This window comes from Stegodyphus dumicola, chromosome 9, assembly GCF_044657685.1.
Source record: "Stegodyphus dumicola isolate Sdum_Otavi_A_Nest chromosome 9, ASM4465768v1".
Taxonomy (NCBI): Eukaryota; Metazoa; Arthropoda; class Arachnida; order Araneae; family Eresidae; genus Stegodyphus; species Stegodyphus dumicola.
This window is the reverse complement of record NC_140776.1, coordinates 111,504,530-111,523,340: the sequence shown is the minus strand read 5'-3', so window position 1 is coordinate 111,523,340 and position 18,811 is coordinate 111,504,530. Positions and strand designations below refer to the sequence as shown.

Below are 18,811 nucleotides of genomic sequence, written 5' to 3'. Positions count from 1 at the left end.
ATCCCAAAGGGATATTGATTTTGAATATAGGAATCTTAAAAGATTAGATACACAATTTGCACTTCCACTTCCTATCAGCTGATATTTGAGAATAAATTCTCCCTCATTTAGAGTGGCTCAAAGGATTGTTTTTGTGAACCTTAAGATAAGCAAAACCTGCTTCTGTAAAATCTATCGTGGACAAGGAAATCTGAAAATAGTCTCACAGATACAGGGACTGTGGGGGATAAGAAAATTTCAGTCGAACCTGCTTTATTTGATTTTATATCTTTTTGCACTTCTTTTGAGACACAAATTTTAAAAAAAAAAAAATTTTTTTTCAATGATTTATTCAGATTTCAAAATTTATGTTTCTAGCCAAGAGAATGATTACCCTTTGTCTGTTTCGACAATCTGCCACTTACAAGTATGACCAGTGTTTTCCTTACTTTTTTTTTCAGTCCTTGGTTACCACTACCTTTCTATTCAAAGTCTGTTAATGCATGGTAATGCGTGGAAGTATTTCATAAACTTCTTCCTACTACCTTTCTTTAAATATAGTGTTTATCCCAAAGGGATATTGATTTTGAATATAGGAATCTTAAAAGATTAGATACACAATTTGCACTTCCACTTCCTATCAGCTGATATTTGAGAATAAATTCTCCCTCATTTAGAGTGGCTCAAAGGATTGTTTTTGTGAACCTTAAGATAAGCAAAACCTGCTTCTGTAAAATCTATCGTGGACAAGGAAATCTGAAAATAGTCTCACAGATACAGGGACTGTGGGGGATAAGAAAATTTCAGTCGAACCTGCTTTATTTGAGGCTGTACATACTTGAACAATAAAGCTACGGAATGAAAGATTTAACTACGAAAAAGCTTTGGTAGGTAGAAGTAGGATATTCTGGCATGAAAAATTAGTCTTTTGCCAGTCTGAGTTTAATAAGCAGCAAAGATGAGTTTAATAAACGCTGGTTTTTCTATAGATTAATATGCATTTGTTTTGTATCCTTGAAATTTGAAGATAATAAGTGGTTAAATTTAGTAATAATCAAGAGCAGGTATTGTACATGACAAGCATAATCTTCTGAAACATTTCGACAAATCTCTGATTATCTGAATTAGTGTGTGGGCTTCTGATTAACACTTTTGAGATAAAATATTGCAAAAAATATTTTAATATTTATTTTATAACAAGGCTTAAAACAAAGAAAAAATAATATACAGTGGAGCACTATTTATCTGTCTTTCATGGGACCTTTCACAAATGACATATATATAAGAAAGCCATATAGATGAAACTTCATCATGTAAACCATTAATGAAGCAATTTTTAATTGTTTTTTGCTTTTACTTGTGTCCTGGCAAGTGCCGGTATAAAAAATATAAAATAAAGGACGCAATCAAATATGTATGTAATACCAGCCATGGTAGAGGCCTGGGAAAATCTGTTATCTAGACCTATTCCTCAAGACCTCCCAAGGCACATTGCGGTTGCAAGCTTTAGAGTCAACATTGCTCATGACTTCTTATATGGACACTTGCACCATGTTGTTGTTGTTTCTTCTCCCAACTGCTTCCTGTGTTCTACAGGGAACCAGATGGATTTTAATCATATCTTGTTGTATCCTCATCTTCAAGACAAAAACCTCTCTGTTGCTGAACTGTACTGGCTAGTGCGGCATTATGGTCCTTGGACTTTTTCCCAATGTAGGATAAAAAAAAAAAAAAAAACAAATGTTTCAGATTTTAAATTACGTCCAAAGGGGCGTTTTTTTAACGTTTTGAGTGTTACCTTTATTTATTAAATATCATGTTCTTTGTACTTAAACCATAAAATTCAGTTCAAGAGCAATATCGCAAAATAATGTTAAATTAAGCATATCTTTAGAATTTCCGATATACACAGTCTCGCAAGCTGGAGATAAAAGTTTTTTTTTTTTTTTCTATATAACGTTGCCATTTCTCGCTTTTAAAGCATTGAGTTTGTAAATCAAAAATTCGTTAAAGTTTTACAAAATATAAAATCTATAATAAAACAAATTCCAAATTTGGGATTTCAGATGCCCATATTCGCAGTAGGATTTCGTCATTCAAAATTCGATGGCTCTATGTACCATTGTTTTATCACAATGCGAGAAATAGACAATCATTTATGCAGATTTTTCATTATTTAATTTCTTCAAATATAATGCAGGAATCTAACATTTTGTGGCAACAGTTTGAAAAGTGAACCGACGTTTATGAGTCCGACGCAAAATCGCAAAACGAAAACAATAGTCCTTCAGGGACAAAGCCCCTTTGGACTAATTATGTGTTTGAATTATGACAGCTTTGATCTTTTATAATTCGTTATGACAGGTTTGATCTTTTATAATTCGTTTATTGACAACAAATATATTGTTGTAAATATTTAAATCCTTTGTGTTTGTATTACCACATGTCTGTACTGTTGTGTAATGTTTTACTTTATTGCATTGTTATCTCTGTATTTGTCATTTTTAGGATTTATTTTGTGCTTTAATCTAATTTTTAGCCACATGTTTTGTATTTAAGTTTGTAATTCTTTTCTAGATTTTTTGGTTCTGAGTGCAATAACATTTGAATTGTAAAAATAGCTCAATTAGAGTACAAGATATGGGTAAATTCATTCCTGACAGCCTTGGGTACATTTAGTGATTTCTCGTCAGCTTCGTGATTTTGTGGGAGATTCACAAAAATACATTTTTGAAGTCCTACAACCGATTCTTCCAGAATTTCCATAGCCCTTGCTATAGTACGTAAATACAAGTCTGAGAGCAAGGGTGTTCATCTGTGAATCAACTGTGAGACTGAATTATGATTTAGGGTTTTCCCAGAGAGTGATTTAAGGAACTTAATTATATTTTTCATATACTAGGGAGGAATTGCTTAATATCCACATTCTCCTTTAACTATGTATCGTGCTATATGTGCTATTTATTGAGCCATGGAAATCTCTTCTCTACATATAATAAAAGAAAGAATCTGTCTGTGTGTGTGTCTTTTGTTCGAAATTTGGTACGTCGGTGCATCTAGACAAGAGCCAGTGCACCTTGAGGCGATTTTTTTCGAAATTTGAATTTGAATTTTTTATTTTATGTTTTGTGACGAAATCGCGTCATTTTGAGACATAATGGGCTATAGGAAAGTGAGATTTGACTCTACACACTTCTATTTTCACATCGCCATGAAATGTAGGCACTTGGATATTTTACGAACTTAAAATAAATTTCGTGTTTCAATAAATCGATTAAATACGAATTTATTTAACAAAGGGAGCTTAACACCTTTTCAACGGGATTTTTTCTAAAAAAGTTTATTTTTAAAAATGTACAGTTTATTTTTCTTTGATTTTTGGATACGTTAAACTTTCATCCTTGCGACTATTTTTACAAAAAGAATTTTTGAAAAATGATAATATTTTGTATTTAAAAAAAAAATTTTAAATGAAGCGTCCGAGTACACTTCTCACATCTCGCATCTTTAAAAATGTGATTTTGGCAACAATTTTCCTGTCTTATTGTTGTTGATAGATTTTTGATGAAATCGCATCATTTTGAATAGTTTCATTCTTTTAGAAATATGTATTTGGCAACAATTTTTCATTGTATTTCTTATGTCGCTGTTTTTAAGAGATTGGCATATTTCATTGTCATTTTTTTCATATATATAATACATTTTTATTGATTTTTTTTTTATAAAGTTGTTCTGCAGAGTAAAATTCTGTGCGGAATTTTATGTTTTTTGAGTTGCTTTCATGTTATTTTTTGCTTATTTCACTGTTTGTAAGATATTGAAAAGTTTTGCATGATTTTTTTCCTTCAACGGAAAGTTGATTAATTTTTTATTAGGATAATTAACATTTGTATTAAGGGATACAGCTTATTTCATTGTAATTTTGTTATACGTAATAACTTTTTTTTATGAAGTCTGCAGAGTAAAATTCTACGCAGTTTTTAAATTTAACGTTTGGTGTTTCCTTCAGCCATTTTTTTTAAAAGCCAGACGAAGGCTGGCAGCGAAGCTGCTAGTTGTATAATAAATTGTGCATGGCTTCCTGTTTATGTGGATTTAGTATTTAAAGAAACAGCAAAGAACCATTGTTATGGGAGATGTTAAGGCAACTAAAGTCAGCTTAATGTATGTAAATTTGCTTTAAACATAAAAGCTTCTTTTTCAGGTGCAGAAGTGCAAATGAACTTTTGAAGTCAAAGCTAGTCCTGTGAATTTACTATTACATTGATTCTTTTACCTTAATTTCTTCACTAATCATTATTCAGCATGTTATTTTAATTCAAAGAATCATAGGCTTGACACAGCTCTGGATGCTCTAGCAGGCAAGGAACGCATTTCTGTTTCTACTGTATAGATGTGATAGAATTTTATGTTGAACTTGAAAAGAGCTTTAACAAAATGTTTGAAATGTCCGTACATATAGTGGGGACATAGTTAGCCATGCTTTAATGTTTCAGTGATGCAAGACTCTAAGTTGGTGGCATATGAGTGATCGACAAAGCTACCTTTAAATATCATTATGGATGTAAGCACTGCGTAGCCATGGGCAGAACAGTTAGCATTGACTATTATGTAAATGGCTTGAAAGCATTGGTGTGGAAGCCACAAAGACGAAATGTGGGAATTTTTTCCCGAGACATTTTCCATCTCAAATGTATCAACCCTAGTGCTCAGTGGCATATGATTTCTAGGCATTGAAATGGTAGTTACGCAAGAAGAAATTTTTCAGAAATTCCTTTTCAGAGATGATAAAGCATCTGTGATGTTAAGCGGGTGTCACAAAATTAATTTTTGGTAAAAGGTCTCAAATTTGAAATAAAAATTAAATTGTATCTAGTCATCTGATTCATAATAACAGAAGCAATCTTAAATATTTTCACTTGGTCTTTGTACATCTTTCCAGGTACATAAATGAGGGAAAATTTGAGGAAAATTAATTTATCACATGTTTTAAAATGCATTCTGATAATATATATTAAATAGTATACTAAGCACTTCATTACTGCAGATATTAAAATGGGACTATAAAATGTATAGAACTTGAAGTAAAAAAAAAAAGTCTTGGAAGTTGAGCGTTTGATCTGGCAGCAATGTGGACTTCATGTTTGTAGAGAAGGGCGAGGAAACATTCAATGACTTCCAGTTCTCCATAGGAATTTTTTTCATAAAGTGTTTTGCTAGTGCATTCTTAAAAGGAATGACATGAATTCCGAGCAATGTTGTGCTGTCAGAATTTTTGCTTCAGAGCTTAGCGCGATGAGACAGAAGAAAATTGCAAAGCTTCAGCAGGTTGGTGGAGACAGTGTTCTGTCAAGAGCTCAGGTTTTCATTAGATTTAAGCATTTTCAGAAGAGAGGGTATTCATTGAACACAAACCCTACAGGGAAAAACATGCAATAACTGGAGAAAATGTTACCAGAATCTGATCTTGTGTATTCCCATCGCTTGACATCAGAATGATTAAAGAAGAGTTGAATGTGAATCACATTACCATTCATCAAATTTTGACAAATGAACTGGGGATGAGGATAATCTCTATGAAAATTGTTCCAAAAGACCTTTTGCAGGGACAGAAGATCAAGAGGTGGGACCGGGATTTTTGGATCAAATTAAAAATGATCCTTGTTTTCGCACTGTGTCATTACCAACTCAAGTCTGGCAAGTTTAGGGTGTTTGAGTGCAAAAAATTCCTAGAGCCAAGAATGGTACACTTCAAACTCATCAAGCCCCCCCTTCCCCCCCCCCCCAAAAAAAGCAAGAAAGAACAAGTCAAGATTAAAAGCATGCTGATTTGTCCACAATGAGTTTTTAAGAGTTTTTGCTTCCTGGGCAAACCGTGAATCAACAAGCTTGCTGAGAAGTTCTTGAAAGAGGGTCATGCATTTGAGTTTAAGAATCAATACCAGCTGGCTACTGCATCACAACAGTATACCTTGTCACTGAGTGTTTTCAATTAATTGAGTTTTTGGAAAGTAAAAATATCCCTGTGGCTCTTCAGCTCAACTCACTTGAAACCATGTGATTTTTTTTTTTTTTCTTTTCCCAAGAAACCAACCCTCAGAGAACATTTTGGATGGCACCAGGAAATATTAAGATGTCTATAAAGAACCAGCTAAAAACAGGTCTGTTAACTGAATTGCAGCATATCATCTCCAGAACTGTGTCTTCCCAAGATGATTGCTGTGAAAGAGATAATGTGAGACTGTAATTTTAAGTCAATAAATTTTTTTTAAAAATCAGCCTCATTACTTTGATATGCATACCTTGTAGTTTCATAGGTGAATTACTTTATTTATATTATCATTTTTTTTTTTTTTTTTTTAAAGTTGCTAGTAATGAGAGGCACCGTGCAAGAAGAATCTGTTCCAACAATAGCTCGGACAAGTCAACCCAGGGTTTGGCATGTAAAAGAAGTGATTGAGTATGTTGCCCCTGAACTTCATCTTCCATGTCTTCGCTTAGCTGTTCCTGGTCCTCAAACTGAAGAGCATTTATTAAGGCTGGATGAACAAGGGGTAAGCTGTTACCTTAAGTCATTTAGAAAGCCTGTATCGTAATATTATGTAAACTATTCTTTTTTAGCATCTGTACTAAAATTATATTTGAATGGCACAATTTTTTTGAACCATTAAATTTCTTAGTAGTTAATCATGCTTATGAAGAGCTGCATTTAAACAGCATCATTAGCTGGATTTGCATAATTACTTATTTTACTCTGTTTTCACCTTCTGTTTATTAGGATGGTATTTAGGTCATGGAAGAAATCAAGAAAGGTCATGAAAGAAAGTGTTTTACATAATAAGGTAGTATTGTAATAGCAAGGTAGACATGTAGCAACAAATCTCATGACTGCATTAATGCTGTCATACTATTCAGAAGGTTAACTCATAGAATTTCATGAAATTGCAAATGTGTAAAGATCTGAGTTTTAAAATGCTTTCTTTTCAGAAGCTTCTAAATTACCAAAAAATGTATTATTTTAATAAATCATTAAACATTCAGTTTAATTTAAAACAAGGCCATGCAATATATACATATTGAGATTTGCTTAGGTATATAGACTTTTAATCTGAAAAGGAAAGTTGGCGAAAAGACAGTTGAAGTGTTGGAAAAGAAAATCTCAAAAAACATTTCTCATCTTTTGCTACTAGCAAAAAGGAACAAAATAATTGATAGTTAATTGCTAGTATAACCAAAATATAATGTGCCTTTAAATGTGTGAAATTTTACTATAGAACGTTTGTGAATATATGAATTATTTGATTCATCTGAACTAGCTGATTTTTAGCTCCTCAATAGTTGTTCGTACACTGACTAAAAAAATTAAAGAAACAATTAAAAATTTATGTAACTTGAATAATTTTTCAGCTAGAAACATGTAACTCCCAATATCTTTGTTTTGCCATGCCTTACATATCATCAAAATGCAACATTGCTTATTTCTGCGAAAAATAAATTCAAATAAGAATACAGGAAATGTGATAGAAAGTGGAAAAAGGAAACATTGGGTGTTGTAGCTTTCTAAAGATACACAGAAAAAATTAATAAGGCCTGCTGTCACTCCCGACAAAAATGCAAGTTGTACAAAGGTTTTCAAGGTATGTATTAGATATTCCAGTTCTTTGGTAAAAAATTGTATTTAGAATTAGTAGCACCTTGAAGGTCCTGAAGATTGCTAGGTGGTTTTCTAGTGTGTCCCATATATGTCTTATTGGACTTAATCAAAGAGGACTCAGCTGCACACTTTGGTACTCTAGTCTCAATCATTTCAACATCACTGCACAGCCTGTGTTTGTATGAAACAAATCAAAAGTTTAATTGCATATAACCTTCTTTTATGCAGCCTGTCACTTGGGGGTTTGTCTGATTAATCGAGTTTTTGCAACTGCAGTAAACTTCCTTGCAGTTTGAACTGACATGTATTGTCAATTTCTTTAAGCATTGACTGCCAAATGATGTCCTGAGAGACTGTTCCGTCTCATTTCGACTGTGAAATGCCTGTCTGCGTGCATCACCAGTGTCTTTAACCCATTTCTATATTATCTTTTGTCTACTGCTACGTTTTTACAGTCTGTATCAGTGGTTTTCTTGCTTCCATTCTCCAAGTCGCAAACCGTTTCTGACATTCTATCAGATGCTTTCTCAACAACAAGTTTCAGCTTTTGTGTGTAAAAATGTTATCCATCTGCTGGTATAATAATTTAAATTAGAATTTAAAGCATCCTTTTCTATTCCTTTCCACGTGTACCCAAAAGAATGAGAGAAAAATTTGCATTCTGTCAAACAAAGATGAATTCTATTGGATGGTGGGATGACATTGATCTTGAGCTGATAACCACCTTTCATTGGATTTCATTTAATAGTACTTGTATAATTTTATACTACTATGTGATGAATAAAATAGGTTTCTTAAGGTCTTGTGACATGCCAATTTCAAAATTTCTGTCCATATTTTATGTATGCTGTAAACATAAAATGTAATGCTAATGATGAAATTTTGTAGTGATAAATAGTTTATAGTCATCTATATGTAATTTTTTATTATATTCAAACAGGGATTTCCTGTTTCAAATAGTAACATACTTTTTAATATTTTGGTGGCTTTATATTTGTACCATTTTATACTCAAGAAATAAATTTGCTTTAACTGAAATTTACTATTTTCTGATTATCTTCAACCTTGGTTGCAATATCTGATAGAATTGCCATGTTTTGGCTTACTTTCAACCAGGGCCGTGGAGTCGGGCAGATTTTGGGGTGAAAGGAGTCAGTCGGAGCTGGAGTCGCTAAAAATAGGTCGACTCCAATTTTTGTTGGACAGTTTGAATTTGAAATGAACTTAAAATGAATAGAAAATGTTAATGACAACCTGAGTTATTATTTTTATTTATGAACTGTATACATTAATAAATAGTTAGTTTCTATTTTATTGACGTATTAATAAATAAATATAAGTAAATTATGAGTTTTACTGACACTTTACACAAGAACTCAAAAATGCACTGTATATGAAAATTTATTAATTACTCAATAAGCTGCAAAGTTATTGAGTTATTGACCACATCTCTCGGTGGTGTCTCAGAACACACTCAAATCTCAATACAAGTGGCCGCAAGGTGGTGCTATAAACAAATATCAGCGTCATCTCTTAAGAACACGAAATATTATACATTTTTTCACAGATGGCGCCTCTGGCATCTACATACCGTCCGGCCTTAAATATTGCAAACATTCAGCAATAAATTTAGAAACACAAAAATATACCAAATACAATGCTATAACACTAAATTAGTATATCAATTAAAAACACAACACTCTAAGATAATGATAACAGTATTGATAGTTATACAATAATACAGTAATACTCAAAACTTGATAATTAACTACAAGTAAAATTTAAGTAATTGAAACTTTTTCATTACCAAAAGGCAAAGTCATGTCATTGTCCTTTTATAGGTTCCACTTTTATCTTTAAGTGTCACGCCTTGAATAGTATTATCTTGACCTGGATGGGTCTTAATAATTCACACTAAATGCCACTTTAAAGGAGAGTAGTTATCCAAATCTTTTACTAAAACTAAATCTCCTTCCTTCATTTTTACATTTCCTTTATACCATTTTGGTCTATTTAAAAGTTTGTTTAGATACTCAGACAACCATTTTTTTTCCAAAAATTTTGATTTAGTTTCTGAACCATTTGCCATCTAGTTAACCAATTTATAGGAATCTCTGTAAAATTAGGTTCAGGCATTGCAATTAAAGATGAGCCAATAAGAAAGTGACCAGATGTCAATACTTCAACATCATTTGGATAATTTGAAATGGGACAAAGAGGGCGAGAATTAAGTACAGATTCAACCTGAACAATTAAGAGTAAAAAATTCTTCATAAATTAAAATTGTTTTTCCCACCACACGTTTCAAGTGATATTTAAGGGTTTTAACACTAGCTTCCCATAAATCCCATAAGTAGAGGGAGGATTAAAATGCCAATTTATGCCTTCAGTAGCTAAATAAACTTTAATTTCTTTCTCACTTTTATCTTTAAATAAAGATTTTAGAATTGCTCTTAATTCTCTATGAGCACCTACAAAATTCCTGCCATTGTCTTTGAAAATATCTGAGGGTTTACCTCACCTGGCAATAAAGCGTTTAAGTGCTGCTATAAATGTTGCACTTGTTAAATCATTTACAATTTCAACGTGCAAGGCCTTCATAGTGAAACATACAAAAATACATACAAATATTTTTCTTACCTGTTTACTTCTACCTACAAAATTTTTTACCACAAATGGACCACAAAAATAGAGTCCTATTCTAGAAAAAATCTCTGAATATGGTCTCTCTTGCAGCTGGTAAATCAGCCATCTGTTGCTGCGCAGATCTGGAATTTACCTTTTTACAAATCATACAATTAAATATAATTTTTCTAATTATATTTCTTGCAGAAACAATCCAAAATTTACTCCTTATAAGTGATAGTGTTGTTTCAGCATCTGCATGAAAATAAAGAACATGAAAATGATTAATCACAATTACAGTAAAATTATGTTTAGTTGGCAGAATCATAGGATGTTTTCTCATTTCACTTAAGTCACTGTTTTTCAGTCTGCCACCCACTCTGAGTACTCCATCATGATCTAGAAATGAAGTCAAATTCAATATTGTTTACTACTATTAGGAATAGGAGCACCCTCTTCTAAGCACTGGATTTCTGTCACAAATGAAGTCCTTCGAACATTTTTCACAATACACCTTAATGTGCTAGAAATAGAAATTTCGCTGGTTGTCAAAGTTCCGACGTAGCATGCAATAGATGCCTGGTGTTATGCAAGTTTCTCTTGCGCCACGCCACTACTCTTAGCAGTTTGTTGTAAGATGAACAATTATTGATGACATCTAAAGGCTCAGAAGTGTTAATAAATGCACATATTTCACTTAGTACTGGTGGTTTTAATTCGTGAAGATACAGTTCTTTGGACTCCTCAGGGATATCATCTTGGCACTTAGTTATCACAGGTTGTAGAAGAAATGTGGGACAACACCGCAGTTCACACAGCTGAAGTTTGACCAGATCAGTACTTCTTGATATGAGATCCGCAGGGTTCTTTTTAGATGGGACGGGATGCCACTGTTCAACAACAGATAAATTTTGGATGATCGATATTCGATTAGCAAGAAAAGTTTTGAGATCTTTACATTTCTTTCTTAACCATGCCAGTACAATGGAGCTATCTGTCCAGAAAAAGGTTGTAAAAACCTCTAGTTTTAGTGCACTTAAGACTCTTCTCATCAATTTAACTAGTAGTTCAGCCGCAGAGTTCGAGTCGCAGTATATATACATTTTAGAGGTGTTACCCTGGATTTACTAATGAGAAGTTTAACTTCTGATTCACCATAAGAATTGATTGATTTCACATAGATGAAATATACATATAAATAAATATAGTCTGCTCGCAGCTTCTCAAGTTCAAGCAATTGGCTCTCGTCACTTTTTCTTTCGTCGATAATATTATTTGCTATACCTTCAACTAATGCAGGAGCATTCTTATAGCTTTCACTGTTTTTAATTATATCAAATAAATGTGATATAGTTTTTGCTTCTAAAATGTCTAAATTTAGTTCTACAGCAATATGTTAATAATCTTCTTCTTTTTTTTTTTTTTTTTTTTTTTCACTTAGTTAAGGCCACATACCTTCTACTTAAGAATAATCCACAAGTTTTCTTTCATAATCGTTAAATTTCGAATTTGACACATTCTACACAATTTGGTACCCACGTTTTGACTATTGTTGTAACTCCGGCAAGTTAAGGACAAACATCAGCGTCATCTCTTTCGAACACAAACTATTATATATTTTTTCACAGATGGCGCCTCTGGCGTCAACAATAAGGGAGGAGGATGGATGTGATACTTGCCATTAGTGATTAAACTGATTTAGTTAGAAATGTCACTGGTAAATTTAGGTAAGCAGCAATAGCAGTAAGAACTCCCGAAATTAATGCCATTTTTAGGAAGCAAGCAGGAAAAGGAGCAATTATTGATCAAGCAACGCGATAAGGAAGTACATATTTGATCATAAAGAGGTTGTTAGAATTAAGAACTTTTTTAGAAAATGTAGATAACTCTAATTTTCCACTAACAGAAAGACTGTAGAATGATCTTGCAGAATTGGAAACTCTTCTTTCTACACCGAATATATCCACAAAAAAGCTGCAATCTGAAGAATTGACAGGAGGTGAGAATGGAAGAATGTGATGTTTGTTCTTTCTGAAATGGAGGGTTATTGCAGAAGGAATCATTTCTTCAATGAAGAAAAGATGAACTAGTTTGCTAGACAATGAGATCTTGCTGGGTTCAATATATGTAGATCCGAAGCATTGAATTTTCATGGATAAGGAACAAATTAAAAGGCAAAGAAAGTTATCTATGAACTTTCATTAAGAATGATACTATTCTCAGAACAATTGGAAAATTCAAATGAGAACAATCAAATTGCAGACATTGCAATTGAGTCTCTATCATCCTCTTCTAAAGATAAGTTAGATTTTGAGAAATATTTTTGGATAATATTGAAAAAGGCTAAGGCAATGCGAATGAAAATAAAGAACCAGGAGCCTTTAGATATAAAAATGAAAAAATGCAAACAAGATATCTACATGGCCTTTGAAGAAATAGAGAAATATGATTTCACTTGCAGAAGCTATACTGTTTCTTAGAAATAACTAATGCCAGGTTTTCCATTTCATAATAAATGCTAATTAATATAAATAATTTGCTATGCCATCAGGTTTTTTTTTTTTTTTTTTTTTTTTTTTTTTTTTCCCTGTAGCATTTATTACTTCTTTTATAATAAAAAAAAAGTAAGCTGTAACCCATGTGTATATACATGTATATATGAGGGAGTCTTTAAAATTCCAGGAATTGTTCATTTTCCCTACCGACTCTATCCCTGCTTTCAACCATATATGTGACAAACTGTATAGTGAACCTATGTGTATTTTAACTATGTGTGTGTGGATTAATCTGCTTTATATTTAATTTATTAGAATATGCATCATTATAATGTTGGACCAGGCACTTACTAGCTAGAATTGTCTATATATATAACAGCCTGGTAGTTACTGCCTGGAATTATGGCTGAGCTTATTGGTCATATCTGAGAATCTCCCTCATGATACACTTACTGCAGGGTTATGTAATATTGCATTTGCCCAGATATAGAAAGGCAAAGCATTAGCAAACAAGCCCTAAATTTGATAGGAATTGATTTCTTCATATTCAATTTCTAGAGTTACCTGTATTAACCGATTATACTGTTCAGGCAACACGGGACTTCATTAAAAGTGCTCAATTTTAACTATTTATTCTTAAATGTCACTCCACATTTTAATTAAAAAGAATACTCAGTTCTAGTCAGCAGAAGCATCTGAATGTTGTACTAGAGAATATAGTAAATATTCTTATGTTTTTATGTTCTTTTATATTGCAGCAACATATGGGGTGGTATCAAAAAGTTTCGAGACTAGCTCTGTTTGCAAGAAAGTACTTTATTTGTGTACATTTATACACTGTTACCCTGAAAATAGTCACCTTGTGCAATAATACGGTATTCCCAGTGTTTTCTGCCACTGTTGGAATGTGTCTTAGAAGTATTCATTTTGAAGAGTTTCAAGTACCTTCTGGGATTTGCATTGGATCTCTGAAATGGTGTTAAAATGTTGTACTTTAAGCTCGGTCTTCAGCTTCAAAAAAGTGACAAAATTCACAGTAGCCAAATTTGGCAAGTAGAGTGGGTGTGGCAGTGCTATCATTTTGTTTTTGGCAAGAGCTTTATATATGAGCAGAGCATGATGACATGGCACATTGTCATTGTAGAACAGCCAGTTTTTCATCCATCATAGATCCGCTCAACTTTGCTGAATGTTGACAATGGCAGCAATGTTGTGGATTGTTCTCTGATAATCCTCATGATAATCCTCAAAACCGCAAATGAATCCATTTGCGCTTTTGCAGCTGAGGATGGTGGTTCGGTAAAACCATTGGAACTAGTCCTGTGAAAATTTTGAAAATTAACGCTGATTTTTGTTGTTTGACTTGTGAATTAGTACTTATTCGGTGTGTGTTTGTGTCTTAATATTGTGTGTGTATTAGTACTAAGGGTTAGTTTAAGTTCTTATTTCATCACTTTGAATGTATATTGCTTAAAAAATTAAATAAAATGTAAGTTTGAAATAACCCTTAATGTTTTTCAGATAACCAAAAATTTCAAGGTTGGTGTAATGTATTGTAAGGCTGGTCAAGCTACTGAAGAAGAAATGTATAATAATGGTATATATTTTCTTCTGTTCACTCATTAAATTCTGCATGTTCATTAAATTTTTGAAAATATAATTATATATTTCTTTCTTAAGATTTTCTTGAACTGCTTCATGAGAAACTAAGTTGCCAGAAAAACCAACTTCAGATGTTATCACCAAAAAAGAAAAATCTTTTTTTGAATAAATTTCAATTGAATTACAGTTAATTTCGATTTATTGCATAATATAAAAAAGGAAAATGTATAAAATTTAAGAAGGTATAAAGCGCTGAGGGGAAAATACCCTAGAAATGCAGTTTAGTATGATAGAGTTCAAAACAGGGTTCAAGTCCAAAGTCCAACTTCACAGTCTTTGCACCAGATTCAATAAATCTAATTAATAATCAGTCTAATCAATAAATCTAATTAATAATTCAATAATTTAATTAAATAATCAAGATAATCGCTGAATGTTTTCTAGCAGCCATTTCTGTAAGAAAAACGCTGGAAAAAGTGAAGTTTGAGCGCTAATACCACATGCCTTCAAATGCCACAATTTATTGGACAACTAACGATATCTGTTGGCCCAAATGTAAACTAAACGCCTAATACTGTATATAATTTATTTCAATGGTTAAACGTGGGAAAAACGGAATCTGCTCCTCAATAAAATGCCTGCAGAAATCGCAAGGATGAGCAAATTTTGCTACATTTGAGTTGGCCGTCGAAATCGCGGGATTATCAGCCAGAGGGTTAAGTAATAAATATTGCTCATTATATTTGTTTTGTTTAGGTAACAATTAAAGGTAAAAATAAACATACAATTTAAAGTTTTTTTCACATGATAGATTTCATTATTTAAAAATGGTAGATTTTGAGGTTTCTTAGAATATAAATTGACCTGTTCTCTCAATATGTATTTTATTGTCATTTTCATAAGTAATTTCATAAGTCATTCATAAGTAAGCTTTTATTCATCAGATTGTGTTTCATAAAAAATTTCATTTTTGTGTATTATAGAATTTCCTGGTCCTGCATTTGAAGAGTTTCTAGACATGCTTGGACAAAGAGTGCGCTTAAAAGGTTTTGATAAGTATCGTGGTGGTTTGGATACCAAAAGTAAGCATTTTTTAATTGATTTTAAATTGTATAAAATTTTCCTAAAGTCATCTAACATGGAAGAAACTAAACTGAAATAATTTTGGATTGCATCATTGTGGTTGAATAGTTGAAACTGATAGATGCAAGCTTGCTTTGAAAAATTTTAATTGTGTATTCCTGTCTTTTACTTTCATCAATCTTAATTCATGTTAGAAAATATTAAGTTCACTCAAAAAAGAAGGTGGCAGGCAGTAATTTGTCAATAACTATACTGATCTCTCTAAAGATACAAGACATTCAATAAAATTTTATGTTACTTGTTGATTAACATTATTTGGTATTTTGAGTTGTACTTTGAGTTATACAGTTACGTGCATTGCTCTTAACGGTTAAGTTAAGGAACGGTGTGTTTTTCAAAGCTCGCCATTACAACAATATTTAAATTCACAGTTAATATGCATGACAGGAACAGCGTTTAAGAAAAATATGCAAAAACAATATCTACCACTTTTATTTTATAGAAATGAATGCTTATACAGTCAAAAGTCTTTAATCCGGACTCGTCCAGACTTCGTCGATTCCGAATTATTGATTTTTCCGGATTATAGATCATCAGTTTAAATCTAGTAAGATGGCATGCAGAATTTATAAAATTACAAATATGAAACCGTAATTTATGAAATAAAGAACAATTATGATCAAAAAGGTATCAAAATTTACAAAAAAAAAAAAAAAAAAAAAAAAAAAAAAAAAAAAAAAAAAAAATTATTTGTTTACTTTATTAAACATTTCTTTCAACACATGCATGCGTAAAGCATACATTGTGCATAGTCGAAATTAGAAAATTGCAACCAGAAAACTATTTGATGTGTATTCGTGATATTTATTATGGATTTGATTTAAATCATATCAAAGACAGAGTACATCAAGATGAAATACTACATTTATTAATGAACTATAAGCCGAATAAAATAAAAACATCTGCCCTGAAGATAAGGATAGTGCTGACAGATCAACTTCCAGTTCATTGCGCACCACGACATTCCCCTCCCCTGCAGAGCAGCAGGAAATTGATAAACAGATTTCGGAATGGTTAGAGAAACAAAGGATATGCCTTTGTCCATTTTTTGCAGCAATTCCACTTTTTGTTTGATGGACATCGAAACATGCTTTTGCTTTGTAGATCCTTTGGCAGTATCCAGCATCGGAAATTCTGTTTGACATAATCGAAAGTTCAAGCTTACTTTTATAAAATTGCTTTAACAATCTGCAAAAAATAATAAGCCGCATCCAATTCGAAGATTAAGGAACAATGCAATCTGCAACATTAACTGAAATAGATATTTAGATAATTTTAGCTTAGCTTATACCGTCCGTTATACATTAAATGCGCATGCATAAATGTATTATGCGCATGCGGGAACGCATTACGTGTTGACGCATGCGCAGAAAGTTTGTAGCTTTGAGGTCTCGATTACAGATCATTTCGGATTATGGGCATCCGGATTAACGACTTTTGACTGTGTAGGAGTAGGAGAAAAAAGTGCAAAAATTGTAATATTTGTTCACGAGTGTTGATCTTCAGTTGTTATTACAGTTTCATGAACAATATCCAGGAGAGGCTATCAATGTCCGGGAGAAGTTGTTTGCAAAATTCGTTGAGGTGGCAGCCGATGGGATGGATGGAAATGGGGATGGCACTAGCTGATGCTGCCGTCTCTCGTAGTGTGGTCCACCGACTATGGAATCAGTTTTAATCCGAGGATTCTATGTCTAGAAGACATGTTCCACGCAGACCAAGAGTTGCAACACCTGCGGGAGACTCTTAGCTCTTTCAGCCCGAAGGAGGAGTAACATTACTTTGCCTAGGAACAAGAGTCTCAGCTACTACAGTTGTGCAGACACCTGCACAATGTAGGTCTGTATGCAAGATGACCAGTTGTTTGTGTCGCCTTCCCCCAAGGACACAAAGGTGCCTGTTTATGTTGGGCAAGAGAAGATGTCTCCTGGACCAGTCAGCATCTGTTTTCTTCACATATGAGTCCAGGTTCACATTAGAGAGTGATTCAGGTTGTGAGCTCATCTAGAAGAACCAACCCACATTCTGGAGAGACACAGTTACAAAGGTGGGAGAATAATGGTTTGGGCTGGAATCTCTCTCGATGGTCACACTGACCTGCATGTGTTCCATGGAGAACCTTTGACCAGAGGGAGACATCGAGATGAGATCCTTGATCAGTATGTCCGCCCATATGCCACTGCTATTGGTCCTGAATTTTTTATGATAGACGACAATGTGCGACCGCACTGAGCTTGGGTAGTTGAAGAATATCTTGAGGGTCAATGGTGTGGAGCAGATGGAATGGCCAGCTCAATCCCTAGACCTGAATCCAATAGAGCATCTTTAGGGGCTACCTTGGAAGACAGGTTGCTGCTTTAAGTCCTCCTCCAAGGTCGTTATACGAGCTTTAAGAAGGATTTCTCCGTGTGTAGTCATTGCTTCCTATTTCACCGACTGACAGCTTAATTGACAGCATGGAACATCACTGCTGCCAATGTATTGCAGCTAGTGATGAGCACATTCCATATTAGAACCCATTTTTGTAATGTTACCACCCATTTTTCCTTAAAAAACTGTGATATGTTGTTTCTCTAAGACTGGATTTTTCTGCCAAGAGTGCAGCTTTTTGTTGTAATTCATGTTTGTGTTAAACTTTAGAAACATTCTATGTCGCATTCATTAAAGAGCTGTTAATTGAACATGTCCTGTAAATTTCTTGTTTCTATGTTACTTTTCTCAAGTTAGACACAAAAAACATGCTGTTCCTTAACTTTTGGAGGGCAGTGTATTTATAATGGAGTGTGTAAAAAATTTTTTGTAAACTTGAAGAATTTTAATTGGCAATAGGAATTTTAATAGGCTAGAAGTACCAGATAGAGCATGTTTGGGAAATGTCCATTACATGTGTAATGATTAACATTGTTAAAATCTGTTCATTGGCTCAACTTTTAATTCTTAAATTTTCAAGTTTTGCTTAATAAGCATTATTAGTTGATATTTTCTTGGGTACTTGTATTCTCTAGTGGCCTTGACGAGAATGATAATTCAGTGAGTTTCTGCATCTGTGAGAAATAAATAATTACTGGTCTGCAAATGCGCAAGAAACAATCTAACCAGTTTTCAATAATTAGTAAATTGAGTAAAATACTCATTACGTGTACTATTTTCAGTCAGTGGAAAAAGGGAGCTATAGTTGATGTTTGAGGATTTATTAGCAGCAGTTGCTGATCTGTGGATACAAAAAAAGTCTGCAAAAAATTTATCTTCTGATATGTTTATATATGTTGATTTTTTAATAAACTAAACTAAACTCAGTGGTGCAACAACCCTA

General features: G+C 33.0%; 1 protein-coding gene across 2 annotated transcripts in view; it reads left to right on the top strand.

Moving 5' to 3' along the window:
- Positions 1-18,811, top strand: part of LOC118193303 (signal-induced proliferation-associated 1-like protein 2) — a 251,828-nt gene that overhangs the window by 141,245 nt on the left and 91,772 nt on the right. For both annotated transcript variants that reach the window (XM_085823912.1, XM_085823913.1), the window contains exons 4-6: positions 6,345-6,533; positions 14,275-14,350; positions 15,339-15,437. In XM_085823912.1, coding sequence (XP_085680038.1) covers positions 6,345-6,533; positions 14,275-14,350; positions 15,339-15,437 — 364 coding nt within the window. The remainder of the gene's footprint in view (positions 1-6,344; positions 6,534-14,274; positions 14,351-15,338; positions 15,438-18,811) is intronic.